Source organism: Grampus griseus (genome assembly GCF_964374135.1).
Source record: "Grampus griseus genome assembly, chromosome: 18".
Classification (NCBI taxonomy): Eukaryota; Metazoa; Chordata; class Mammalia; order Artiodactyla; family Delphinidae; genus Grampus; species Grampus griseus.
Window position 1 is genome coordinate 68933325 of NC_139012.1, and position 15123 is coordinate 68948447.

At 32.4% G+C, this 15123-nt stretch overlaps 1 protein-coding gene across 4 annotated transcripts in view; it reads right to left on the reverse strand.

Annotated features, from left to right (window-relative positions):
* The window catches only part of NBEA (neurobeachin), a gene marked incomplete at its 5' end in the record, with an annotated part of 629414 nt that overhangs the window by 378835 nt on the left and 235456 nt on the right, over positions 1-15123 (reverse strand). For all 4 annotated transcript variants that reach the window (XM_082675501.1, XM_082675500.1, XM_082675503.1 and 1 more), the window contains 2 exons: positions 658-812; positions 11127-11565. In XM_082675501.1, coding sequence (XP_082531627.1) covers positions 658-812; positions 11127-11565 — 594 coding nt within the window. The remainder of the gene's footprint in view (positions 1-657; positions 813-11126; positions 11566-15123) is intronic.

A 15123-nucleotide genomic window follows, 5' to 3' on the forward strand; every position in this document is an offset into this window, starting at 1 on the left:
CTGGAAATTTACAAAAAAAAAAAAAAGTTATTTTAGGCAGGCTTTTAAAATCTGTAGTGATTTGGAATTTTCTGTTTCTAGAATTATTAGGAAAATGTTGGACAATGAATTGGATATAACTGTAATCTAAGTATATAAATTAATTCAATGTCAAACAATGGTTCTTATTCACATGCACGTTTTGTCAAGTTGAGGCTCTTGCATATCGTCAAGGTTCTCAGGGGAGCTTGGTAAAAAATACATATTAGGTTTCAACCAGTAAATGTCACTAAATCTGTTTTCTGTCACTAATATATTTAATATACCTTGATATTCTTGGTACAATTTACTAATTTTTATGTATCAAATGTCAGTGTTCAAATTATCTTTTGGTTTTGCTCCCCAAATATCTTTCAGCAAACTGAGTTCACTCTGAAAGTAAATAGCATCATGTTTTGAGAAGACTCAAAACAAAACCCACAGTGTTCTCAAACTAAAAAGTACACCCTAGAACCATAAATTCTGAAAGATAACATGAAGAATAACCTTCTTAAAGGTTAAGGTAATCTTAAATGATCAGGGTATTTTAATTTTTAAGATCAAATAAGCAGAAGAAATGAAGATACAGAAAACAGAAAGAAAAAGATGAGGTATCACAAAAATAGATAAAGACAATACCTGTTGTATTAATCATACTTTTTGGTGTAGCTCCAGTAGCAGCAAATATATTAGAGGTACTGCCTGTTGGCAGCCCACTTCCAGCAGCAGCGGCTCCTACAGTGGTTACAGCTAAACTACCTGGAGGGGGCTTCTTAACAGGGACCACGACACTCCTGCCAAGAAATGATGAAAAATAACACAAGGTCTAAGATGAATTCTAATCCTGCTATGGCAGATACATGTAATCAACATCAAATTTTCTTTTCTTTCTTTTTGCCTTTTTTTTTTTTTTTTAATTCCTGATCCCAACTTAATTGGTGAAAAGGATATAGACATTAAGGATATATTGTAAAGTGTGTTAACTATTATAATTCATTTGGCAAACATTTATGTAGAATCTAGAATTTGCAAATCTTTTTTAAGATGACATGTGGTCTATAATCATGAATCTGGGAAAACTGGAAAAATGCGTGCTCAAGTTAGATTTTTCATATGCATATAGGGATTTTTTTTGTGTGAAAACATACATACATATAATGTTCATCCTATCTCTATCATATTCTAAATGTGGAAAATAGTCATAAAAACGTTTGAAAGCCAAATTCTGAAGCTTCCTCATAGTAAAGCTAAATATTAAGCCAAGAAATATGGAATAACAACTAATGGCATAATAAAATTAAACTTTATTTTCCTGAACAAAATTGAGTTGTTTTTCATAGTAGGAATGCTATTATAACGAAAGAGAACTGAGAGGATACAATAGACATTTGGTAAGAGATCTATTTAGCTTCTAAACTTTGTGAACTTAGAAGTTGAAAATTTCCTCATGTTTCGTTAGCATATTTAAATGAATTTCATAAAAAAAACATTTCTGAACTTAACATCTGTGTTAACCCTAAATAATAAATGGATGTGAATAGTAGTCAATTTAAAAGATAAAGAAACTATTTCTTTAACATAATAAATATCTTTACTTCCTTTCAGTGAAGCTTCATTTTTCTCAGTTTACAGCATTCCAACTCCATTTAATAAATACTTTCAAGCATTACTCATTGAACTTATTTATCTAGAAAGTAGATGTATGAGATATTTTAAGTTCAAATATAATGCTTGAAAACTAATGACTGAGAGTAAAAAATATCCAATCTAAACTAGGTCTTTTAAATGTATTTATATTTTATAATTTTCTCATTAAAAAGTTCTACTTAAAGGAAACTATATCAATGGCTCATTGTCAAATAAGTCTATGGCTTAAACTTCCTTAATACCAATGATTTTCAAAGAAAAATGACTTTGCCAATACAAAAAATCTAAATTTATAAGAATTATTATTTTCAATTTTAGGGGTATTTAAAACTTTTTTGTGACCAAAGTAATTATAATCTTAAATAATTTTACTCGTGACAAAAATCTTCATTATCTCTTTCTGGATACTTTTTTTTTTCCTTAATGGATAGTGTCAAATTCATCAGACTCAACCTTGAACTTTCAACTATCTTATTAAATTTCCAAAAGCACACACTATGCTTTCAATCCCTTCATTGATCATTCCTCATCGAACACCTTCATTTATTTCACTGAGAGGTGGTGTGACATTATGGAGAATACAGGATGTGGAGTTAGAAGATTAAGGCTTGAGAACTAAATCACTCTCAAGCTATGTGATATTAAATTTCAGTTTTTCAGTACAAATGGCAAGACAAATGCCACTTCACATATGACTGGAGAAATTAAATGAGACTGTATTTAAAAGAACTTTGTCAATTATGAGATGCCTTATAAATGTTAATAACTGTTACCATTTTCTAAAGTGAAATAATTCTCTGCTTCCAAGATAAGGTATTTAGTTACAGTGATCTACATAAAGATCAATAGAAAAGAAACCAAACTAATATTTTGGATTTATCATCAAAAGTCTTCCCTAAACTTCTAAACTATTTCATTGCCTATCTAGAAAGAAGAGAAAATGATCAATTCTTGATTTGAAAAGAAGTCATTAGTAAAACTACAATATTTTTCCCTAAATCTCTCATTAAAATCCTTATGGATAAAATACAGAAACACAGGCTGATTGACAGTGCTGTGAGACAAATTTGTAGATGGTAGGAAACCGATCATTACCAACTTTGTACAAAAGCTCTGTGTAACAGGCTACTACAGGCATCTTGTCAAGTACTGAGGGTATGAGATATGTATTATGAAAAATTAGTTATATGAATGAGGGAAAAAATTTTCATCTCAACAACCTGTAATGATGGCTTGTAAATAAATGCAAACAACATCAAATGCCTTTCTACTAAAAAACTTCTAAAAACATCTGATTTAATAGCAATTGACATGAAAGCCTCCAGACACTTCACTGACAGCAAACTCAGCAGTCTGGTAGTTAGTACAACATGGGATATAAATAGAGTACAGTGTCTAGAAGCCCAGTTTTTAATGTCAAACAGACCTGAGTTAGAATTCTACCTCTATCTATTTTACTTTGGTAGTATATATATGTCTAAGGTAGTAAGCAAATAAATCTCTCTAAGCTCCATTCTCCTTACCTTTAAAATAAGACGTAATAGTTTGTACTTCATAAGATTGTTACAAAGATAAAAGGATATACTGCATATAAAATGCTTAGCACTTTACCTGGAATATTATAAGTGGTCCAAACATTTTAGCTATCATTAGTATTGCTATGGCTCCCAAAAGTGCTGATGCGATCTGGGTCTACCTCAGCAACAGTATCCAGAGTCAAAGAAGCAATAATCCTGATATACTTTGTGACTGTCAGACCTCATAAAGTCCTATGTATAGGTTTAGGCACCATATTTCAAGAATAATGACAAAAAGCATCATGTCCATAAAAGAACAGTTAGGATGACAGTAGATCTAGAACACAAGTCATATCAGGAAAGACTGAGAGTCTAGAAAATTATAGTAAAGACGTGAGAAAAAATTACACCAATTTTTTAAAATCTGAAGGCATTTGACAAGGAAACAAGATGAAATTTCCATGTATCTCCAAATACCAGATTAGGGCCAACAGGGTAAAGAACTCTCTAGTAATTTTTATGAGCACCAGTTTCCAAAAACTGATGTGTTCAAAGGCATAGGACGACCATGTCACAAGAGTGGTGGTGAGAGAGGTGGGAAGCTGGTTTGACTGATTTCTCCAATTCTTTTTCAATCCATAATTTTATGTATTTGTTAGAACTACTATCTCCCCTTCGATTATTATGCTGAAATTGTTTATCTAGAATCAGAGGACTGTCCATTTTGGTCCTTAATATCATTTCTTCACCAACACTACCCATTCCCTAACACCTCAGACCATTCTCTCTCCTAAGCAATATATTTTACAAATTATTTGAATGTTTATACTTGCCAGTATGTGTTGATAACGTATTAGTTATTTTCTGGAATGTTATTATGTATTTGCAACTACTTATATATGAAAGTAAAAATTTTCAGCTTTTACAAAATCTTAGTCAACATTTTCCACTTGGTTACTTATCCCCCCCTACATCAAAAGGCTTACCTAGGAGTCTATGTACCCATTGTGGGTACCCCATTAGGGTGCATAAAAACACACAAATTTTTAGAGTATATACATTTTTCTAGGGTGAGCATACAATTTTTATCTGAATTTCAAAAATATAGCCACAAAAGTTGAGCCAACAATCTAAACTATTAACATATTCCGTTCTTCTACTAGATCTGCCAGTCATACTGATGGATATCTAGAATACTCTACACTACACACATTTTAAAAAATGCATTATTCTATCTTATGAATATTCTTTCCATATTTTCCCATACAATTTCACACTTCTGTCCCACAACTTTAAGACTGAAAACTATAAAGAAGTGGAAAATTCCTTTATACTACATATAATCTATACATGTGCCAAGGCTGTAAAGGTTATCATCAAAGTAGCACAAGCCAGAAAACTATTCTATCTAATTCACTTCAACAAAATGTTTCACTGAGTGATTAATTATATGTTTTGTAATACATTGAGTGTATTACAAAATACATGTAAGTGTAAAATTTTCCATCATTGAATTCATACTATCTCAAAGCCATAGATTTGGGGTGTGATCTTAAGATTTGCTCATTCATTTAACTCTGACGTGTGAGGGACTGTTCTGAATTCTGAGATATAGCAATGTATAGAACAGACAAAATCTCTGCCCTCATGGAATTTACATTTCAATAGGGAGAGACAGAAAATACGATAACATAAATGATTAAATATAGTATACCAAGTGGTAAGTGTTGTGAGAAAAATAAGCATAGACAGGAATAACGAGTATTATTGGAAGGGTGGCTAAGAGAAGACATATTCAAAAGGTGGTATTTGAGGAAACACTGACAGGGTGAATGAACAAGCCAGGAGGGTATCTAGGGAAGAGTGTCATGGGATAGCAAACAGGAAGAAGGCTAGTGTGACTTGAGAAGATTGAGTGATATGCAGAGATATAAGAGATGAGATTAAAGAAGTAACAGGGCCTCAGATCATAGGTCCTTATAGTCCACTGTAAAGATGCTGTCTTTTCCTCAGAGTGGGATCAGCAGCCATTAAAAGCTTAGGAATAGGGGAGCAATATAACATTAGGTTGTAACAGGATCACGCTGGCTGCTATGTTAAGGATAGACAAGGGGGAAAAGGCAAATGGCGGGGAGACTGGTTAGGAGAATACTACAATAATCTAAGTAAGAAATGCGAGCAGTTTGGATCAGAATTGCAAACTGAAACTGGTGAACAATGGGTCAAATTTTGACTATATTAAGAAGGCAGAACAAACACGACTTGCAGAAGACTGGATGTGGGTATGAGAGAAAAGTCAAAGATTACGTAAAGATTTCTGCCTTAAGCAACTGGAAGGGCAGAACTGCCATTAACTAAGATAGGGACTGCTATGGTTGGAACAGTTTTTTTTGTTGTTGTTGTTGTTTTATAACTGTTATTAATCATCCAAGTAGTAATGTTGAATAAGCAATCAGATAGATGAGTCTTCAGTTTAGGAGACAGGTTTGGGCTGAGACATAAAATTGGTAGTAATCAGACTATATGTTATTTAATGCCAGGAACATGGATGAAATCACCAAAGAAGTCAATGCAAATAGATGGAAGAAGTGGTCCAAAGACAGAGTCTTGGGGATCTCCATTAACTAGTTATGTGAGTTTTGTAAAAAGGATACTATTTGATCTGTACACCTCAAGAACTGTCCTAAGTGTAAAGCGAGATACTGAAGATAAGAAATGGCTTTTAAATAGTGACTTATTAAGACAAGTGAGTTTTATATCTCACTCATGGATCCTATAATAATTCCTTTCTTCTTTCCACTTGCTCCCTCTCTTCTGTAACACTTACTGAGCACTGACAGGTTAAGGGAATACAACTACACTGACAAGTTAGGGGATACCAAGACAAGTAAGACATAACCCGTGTCAGAGATACTTGAAGAAAATACAAGAGACAAATAAATCAACTGCAATGTATTTCAATAACAACTCTGATTAGAGTTATGCACAAGAACTTTCAGAAACATAAAGGATGAGCTTTATCAGGGAAGAGTAAGCTGAATTGAAAAGGACCAATGGGAATCAGCCAAGAAGAGGAAAGTTCAATATTAGAAACTTCATGAGGCGAAGAGATATGAAAAATCATAAAAGATTGAAGGACTGCAAATAGATCCTTACGGCTGGTGAAAGATGAGGACTTTATATTCCAAACTAAGAAGTTCATCCTTTACTGTGTAATAAGAAATGGTTTCAAAATCTTCATCAGTATTGCATTTAAGAAAAACATCTCTGACATAAATGTGGAAGATGCATTTGGTGGGGGAACACCTGGAAACAGGTGATAGCTTTGAAACTGGGCATGTCAAATCTTTTCTGGATTTCAGGTCTTTTAATCAAGTTCATAACTATCGGCCACTTTTTGAGACAAATTGTAAGGCCATCTCATTTATTCTAGGAATTTGGAACTTTATGGGACTTTTTGGAAATAATGCATTATTCTATATGTTGGGAAACTGAGTCCCAGAGAACCAAAGAGAATAGATAAGGGTCACACAACTAATTACAGAAACCCATTACTGATAGCCATTTCTTCTAATTTCTAGATTATTACTCTTTATCTAACAAGGCTTACTGTTGTTAAACATTTATCTTGAAAGAAAAAATTGAAACTATGAAGAAAAAAAATTTACTTCTGCTTTTAAGCTGACATTACAATTTACTGCAGCTCATTAGAAATCACAAGTTTATTTATGATGTTTTCATGATTTATTCATTGCTATCTTGTAAAGTATTTAGAATACCCGTAGAGAAAGAGGATGTATGAAAAATAACTGAGTGTTTCATTAGTCCACCCTTTAAAGAGAGATGCTTTTTTCAGCTCACTGAACTGTCTGTGGAAATGCCAGGAGAGAAAAAGGCAACAACATTGGGGAAATTAGGATACAACCATGCTGGGTCAAAACTGCATCTTCTGGCAACTGGCCTTAAAATACTATACCCAGGGTACTTGGAGCATAATACAAGCTGGGATTTCAGTGGCTAGGTATCATAAAACTTTCAATTGTAAAGGCTGGCAGAGTTTTAATCAATGTAGCTTACATTTACTTGCTCATCCTTTAAGTGATATAATCAAAACACTTTTTAAAAAAAATTATAAAACTGTAAGAACAGAAATTGAAGTACTCAGCAGTAATTGTAAGTTTTCATATTCTGACTTAATTCTAAGCTTAAAGAAATCAATGTAGGAGGATTCCATCATCTCTACTAAACATTTCTTTTTTATTTATCCTAAATTGTCATCCTTAGCACTAATATTTAAAACATTGTTAAAAAACTAGAGAGAGAATACCTAGACTAAACTTATAGTTTAGGTTCAGTAATATGAAGGCTATATATATTGTTTTTTAGTCCCATAATATTTACAAAATATTTTTTATTTCAGAGATTTTCTTTTTCAGAGAATGAAACACTTGGAAGCAAGGATATTAAAAGTTTGAGGGGAAAAAATACAAACTAATTTGCCCGAACATATCAAACCCAGTAACTGAAACACAAGCAGGTATGTGAAATCAAAAAGGATGAAATATAAATCATAAGATCATTGTATACTAGCCAGAGAAGCAACACAATTACTAGCTTTTTGTGATATCCCAGACTTAAGATAATTTTCTGAAATATAACGACAGTTAAAATGTATGGAGAAGCATATTGTCCTCTGCCTTTTTTTATTGTCTTTTGTCCAAACTAAGGGGGCGTCTCAGGAATCCCTGGAGAATTAAGACTGAGCTAAATCACAGATATATACAAAATTCTCAAAAGATTAAAAGCATTTGGATATACAGGGTTAAATTTTAGTTTACAGGATATGGTAAAGCTTAATTGGTGGTTTTAGAGAAAAGCATTCCCTCAATCTAAAAGTTACAGAGTTACTGATGCCTGAAAAAAATACAGCTCAGCGAGGCTATTTTATAAACCATAGATCTACACAGAAATCTACCACAAGAGAAAGTACTGTTGGGGAACTCTGCAACTAGATTTATAAGTTCTATTATGAGATTATTAAACTCTTCTCTTAGAAATAAAACCACGATAAATATTCCTCTTCGCTTCATAGTAACAAAACAGTAGAAAAACTCTTGTAGTTTCATAATCATATTTCCTCTACACATACAGTGTGTTCCATCTATAGAATGACAGTAGCGGATGTCTAGGATTTTCAGTGCTTTACAATGCATAAATATACATTTGTTAGGGCCACTCATTGTAATCAAAGACATATACTTAAATCTGCATAGATGATGACTGGAGGAAATGAAAGAAAAAGAATCAGCATTTCCCATATATATAGATAAAATTTATATAATATTTCATAATACAACCTGATGAAAGATTTAATACTAAAAGAAAAAGGTTTATTTTAGTTAAGTCTAAATGTTTCTAAAATTTGATGTTGCAATTTACTGAATGAAAACGATATTACAAACTTCAAAACACTGAAATTCATCAATGTGCCATCCTAAGTGAGGAGAAACTCCACATGTAAAACATAAGTTAACATAACTCAATTAACATCAGTTGTTTTAGGAAGTTATTCCCAAACTTACAATCTAGAATAAGTATAAAGAATACATTGTTAGCACGTTTTCAATAGAACAAATAAACTATTGGCTAACAAAAGGAAAATCCTAGGTGATTTCCACTGCGATTGTACAATATTATTATGTATGATTTAGTTACAAAGAAATGAGCGGCTGAGTTTACAGCTATTTTTCAACTAAAGATATAAACGAAAAATACATTATTGGTAGAGTAAGACCCATGCTAATTCTGTGTTTGAAACTGTAAGTATTCAAGACTTGCCTCTAAAGCCTGTCTTCTTGGATCCTATTTTCAAGGAATTCAATCTGATGTTAAAAGACATGTCATAACTTGAATTTCAGACTTTAGTGCTTCAGAAATATGTTTATATACTTCATAATGTAATTATAGCTACCTTAAGACAGATAAGGCAAATGGTAGCAATATATTGGAAATATAATTGAAAAATGCAGTTGTCCAGAAGCACTTGTGGGGATGATGTCTCAGAAAAGCTGCTCAAAGCTCCAGAGTTTGAAGTTAAATTTTTGATGTTGTCACTCTCAATCTATTGAATGGCTGACAGACAATCAAACCCGTCTGGCTGGCTGGCAGCTCATTTTCCTGGCAGGTGGCAAACAATTAGACACACCAATTTGTGCCTCCTGATGACATTAAAGCATGAAACTAAGTTGTATGCAGGGCCTAGTGATTTGTGTGAAAGCATTTCAAAAATAATACTCTTTGCCGTGGCAACTCATTTCAGACTGCCACCTCCCATTATGGCTTTGAGCACTGAAGACGACAGACTTGAGTTACGTGCAGTGCAAGGCCGCTTCTGTTCAATCCGTCATCAGCGCCCCCTGAGACCTCAATCCCCTCCTTTCATCAATATCACCTCATCATTTACATTTGATAGTACTTGAGCTACTGCATATATTAACTAAACTGGAGACCCTTCTCCTAAAAAGAATTGAAATATGCTTTGTGCTCCTCGATTTCATTTCTGCTTATGCAATTTAGAAGAATGATTCCACTCTCATTGCATTTTGCACAAATGCTACCAGGAACAAGTGGAAAGTTCTATGTTTTGTAAAGCAATATCCTCAAAAGTATAATAAATTTTGAGTGGCTAAGAATATCGGCACTCAGATGACTGCTTCATTAAGTTTTAATGAAAAAAACTGTTCTAACGATAATCCAAATTAGAACAGAAATATTTTACTTAATGTTTATTTCACTGGATTCTCTTATGCAAATTACAATGATTCTCTGTATCTACTGTTTTATATTTTAACAAAATTTAGGTAGAGAACTTAAAAATTAAATGGGACATAAAATTTATGACCCCAAGTTAAATTATTATACCATTTATTTATAGATAAAAGATTTATAGATATATACAAATACTTACATGCTTATGCTTATATAAACTCATAAACACACATACACATATATCCTGGGAACACAAACCAAATATGAATTGGCATAAGGAACATCCAAGGAACTATATGAATGAACCTCCAAACTATTAAAAAAAAGAAACAATTTCCTACCTTTTATACCCCTCCTTTTTTTAGTTTTTAAAAAACTTCTGACACTTAACACATTTTATCTTATAGACAACTATCTGCAAACATTTTATCTCCTTTTACTACTTTAAGTTCATAGAAAACAAACCTGATTCTCTCTCTTTATATTTGACATGATGACTAATGCCATTCATATTTTCACAATAAATTTTCAAGAAATATCTGTAGGATGCTGGTTGAAATGCTTATAGGCAAATTTTAAATCATATTTATGTATGAAAAAGATAATTCATCCTAACTGAAAATGGCTTTACTGTCACACCTCAACCCCTAAACTCTAAAAAAATTACTGTCTCTAATTGGGACAAAGCAGTTTGGCTATTTTAGAGAAAACATTATGGAATATATATTACATTTTGACTATATATTTATTTTGACATTTAAGAAACATTTGACTTCCTAACTTGATCTTTTCTCCCTAAAACAAAAAACAATTACTTTCCAGTTTCCTCACATATATGTATATATACATGTATATAATATATAAAACATATATATATATACAAAATGACTTCTCCAATCTACTGTAGTCACTTGATGATAGATTATAATCAGAATCTGTGTTTCCATATTTCCAATTCAATGTGCTATCGCCATTTCATATGAAACCCCCTTTTTCGAAACATATTAAAATGCCTATGAGATCAATCCAGTTGGCCTGTCACTTTGATAGTCTTTGTAGTAAGAATCTACAGTAAAAAATACAATGTTTTCAAGACCCTCCTAATATTTTTAAATTAACAGACTCTAATTTTCCTTCTATGCATAGAGCACTGTAAATAATAAGTTCAGTACCTACCTGTCAAAGGAATGAAACTGCATAGGAAGAATAGCTTGCGCTTCTCTCTTCAGTGCTGGATCTGGGTATGGGATAGGTTCAGGGCCACATTCTGCAATTTCAACTGGGGCGGCCACAAGACTTTTCAATATTTCCTTGACATTGATGCCTTTGGTTTGACTAATGCTAGATATAGATGGCGCAGGCTTCAACATTTCACTGGGGTTCTCAGTTAGGCTTTCCTGTGACTTTTTCACTTCGGATGACAAAGTAGATAACAGTTCACTCATGGCATCAGGGCCTGTGCTAGTCTCTAATTCTGCCCCATTCAGGATGCTAGCCACTTGCTCCTCTCCGATTCCTGAATCAGTATGAGGAATGGAACTTTCTAGATGAATATCTTCACCAGGGGCTGGTGTTTCTTTTTCCTTTACCGTGTCTGGAAATGCAGCAGGTGTTTCTGTAATGAAAGAAACTGATTTAAACAAAAAGCTTCATGAGGAAAACCCAGTATTATTAATAAAATATACTCACATATTAGAATAAGCAAAAGAAAACCTGTAAGAAACAAAAAATCTGCTAAATGGATGTGCGTAACAACACAACTTGATTAAAATACATCAACCACATACACCTGTCATTTTGTTTGGCAAGCATCAACAGAACCCTGTTTCTTTTATAAAACATCTGGCATTTCAAAATTGATATATAAGCATGGAGAAATAGTTCCTACCACAATTGCTTATAGCAGCTTGTAAATAATTATTATATAAAGCTCCCCTTTTATACTTCTATTGTTAGCTACCAATCATGCAAGATAAATTATTATACTTCTCTAATATCTCCTTAAAAATATTAAGTTACTTTTATATCTTTTTTGGTATTTCAGTAACCAATAATGAAATGCCTGATTGAAATATTTAAACTAGTTAAAGATATATTTTAAATTACACACAATACATAAAATTCTAAAGAGTTAATTGCAAAAAGCATGTCAAATGATTAGTTCACAAGGATACATGCTTTGATAATAGAATAGTGAGCCTCACAAATTTAACCTATACGTGTCTTTAAGAACAATTATTTTGGAATGATCATTCTTTGTGAATAAATATAAATTTCAATTTGTGAAAATTGAATCACAAATATGTATGAAAACGTATATAATATTACTAACTAAAATAGATAAAAAGAAAACCATCTTTAAAATGTTAAATTCCTATCAAATCTCATTATACAAAGGTCATTATAATAAAGTTTTTCATATGTTACCAAATTCTAAATGATGACCTTGAAAAATTTAATCTAAGTACAATGGGAATAATAGCTTTTAACTTAATAAAGTCATGTTGAAGAAGAAAATAAGATACACACTTATTTACTTGCAGTTCCTGCATGAAGTAGATACTTAGTAAATGGCAGCTATTTGTATTACTTTACTAACTAATAGTTATTCTTTGTAATACAAGAAGGGCAAACTAAATTATGTCTATGATCTCTTTGAAATTAACATCTGTAAGTTCTATAAAACTGCCCTTAGCTTTGTTTGTTTATTTATTTATTCATTCATTCATTCTTGGCTTGTTGGGTCTTCGTTGTGGTGCGTGGGCTTCTCATTGCAGTGGCTTCTCTTGTTGCGGAGCACGGGCTCTAGGCGCGCAGGCTTCAGTAGTTGTGGCACGTGGGCTCAGTAGTTGTGGCTCGCAGGCTTAGTTGCTCCATGGCATGTGGGATCCTCCCAGACCAGGGATCAAACCCATCTTCCCTGCACTGGCAGACAGATGCTTAACCACTGCACCACCAGGGAAGTACCGAAACTGCCCTTAGGTGTTTTTGTTGTTGTTTATTTCTTTGTTTCTTTGATTTGAAAGGTTATTAGAACAAGAAACTAAAGATATACATCTCTCACAAGTCCGTGTCATGTGGCAGTTTTCCTCATATTTATTAAATAGGTTTTAGTTTTGCTTGTTTGGGCAAGGATGTTAGAATTGAAAGAACAAAAGATTACTCCGTAGAACATGATAATAATATTCAAACACTAGATGAACAACATGAAAAATAGGTTTTTCTTAGTTGTTCTTAAGGCTAAAACTTAAAATAACTATATAAAGTTTTTTTGAGAAGACAGAAAATTTCGGTGATATTACTGGCAAAACACTAGAGAAGGAAAAAGGTTAAGAGGTAAAGATAACAATTTGGCATTTTTTAAATAAAACCTTGTGAGAGCAGATTAAGACAAATCAGAATAATAGCATTAGGAATAAGATAGAAGAGAAAGAATCAAGATGTTTCTGAAATATCTAGCTTAAAGAAAAAAAAAGAACGGTGATATGTCACTAACTGAAGAAGAAAGCAAAAAAGAAGCAAGTTTGTTCAGGAAAATAATGAATTAATTGAGTATGCAGAATCTCTGGCACATTTATATCTGTAAGTCAAGGAAACTATGGCCATATATTTAGGGAACATTCAAACAGAGGTGATAATCAAATTTTGGAAATTGATTAAATTACCTAGGAATATAGGATGGGAAGATGGCTAAGCCAGTTATTTCCACTCTTAGAGATACTACTGAGTTTACTTCATGCATGTTTAATCTACAGATTACATAATCTTGGAGAGAAAACAATTACAGCAGAAAAATCAGGAGAGAATTAAACAGCGGTAGTGACATTTCTATGGCAACAGGACAGAGAATGTAAACACAGAAACAAAATAAGAACTCTAACATCAACAAAATATCACAGTGGAATAGTTACTAGCATGGGCTAACTTTTCTTAAAGAGTTTAATAGTCAAAAGGCATAAAGTCAAGTCTAGCACTTAATCTAAATTTAGCTAATTTATAGATCTTGTCTACAGGCTTGGCTTTACCCTAACATGATGTCTCAGAATCTTTATTTATGATGTGTTTTACATTAAGAGCTACACAAAAATGTAAACTTTTCAAGTTGTATTGGTCTGAAATATAAGCATTTTGCTAGCAAACAAAATATCTAAGAAAATAAAATCTTTGGTTTGTGTCCACAAGGTGTCATATAAAAAGATTTTTTCTACCAACTATACAATTTTTGCTTTTCTATTCAACTGACTCTCTCAGTAGACAATTAAAATCTATAACTCAGTAGCTAGATACATGGAACTTCAACATAAATTTTGATCTCTTGATTATAAAACACAATTAAAAGTTTATTAAATTTGAATATTAAAATATTTTCAAATGCCTCATCAAAATATTTATACAGTAATAAAAATCTTAATTTTTTTTACTGTGAATGATAAAAGAATTATTTCAAAAGAGCAGTAATTTTGATATTTCAATAAGAATTCTATTCAAATACATAAGTTTTGTAAAGTTTATGATCTTATTCACCTAGAAATAAAAATAAACACCAATGAAAAATTTTATAACAGTAATTGCAAATAGAAAACAGGTCAATACTCAAAAAACCTACCTTAATTTCCCATTATGCATTTATAGAACACACTCTCAGATGATAGCACAAACTTCAGCTTAGATGAATTACATGTTTCCAGAACGCGTCTTTGTAACACTAAAGTACTTTGAGGATTTAACCCAAGTGACTTCAACAGAAGCTAAGCATGAGCAGCATAGAAAGTATAAATGATTGCACCTGTGCAGGTTATATTACTGACAGGAGACTTCCAACTTTTCAGTAGTTCTCCACAGTTTCTGTAGCAATAGGCCATGTCAGTATACAAAGGAGAAATATTACTAGCCTGAGTGATCTTAACCTTGTCAGAACAGGCAGTTGGGTGCCAGATGCCTCTTTTTCTTACTGTTTTTCATTGAACCTAATGAGTTCATCTAATGCATGTTCGGAAAAATATGGGGTTAAGTTCAACAAATGACATGATTTCTACATGGTGACCTCATTTAACACATTCCTTCTGCCAAAAATCTTGTTTTATGATAATTTATGAAGTGTTTCAATATTTCTTACCTATTAAATTACTCAAATTGCTATTTTCCAAACTACCTTAATAAGGAATAACATGAA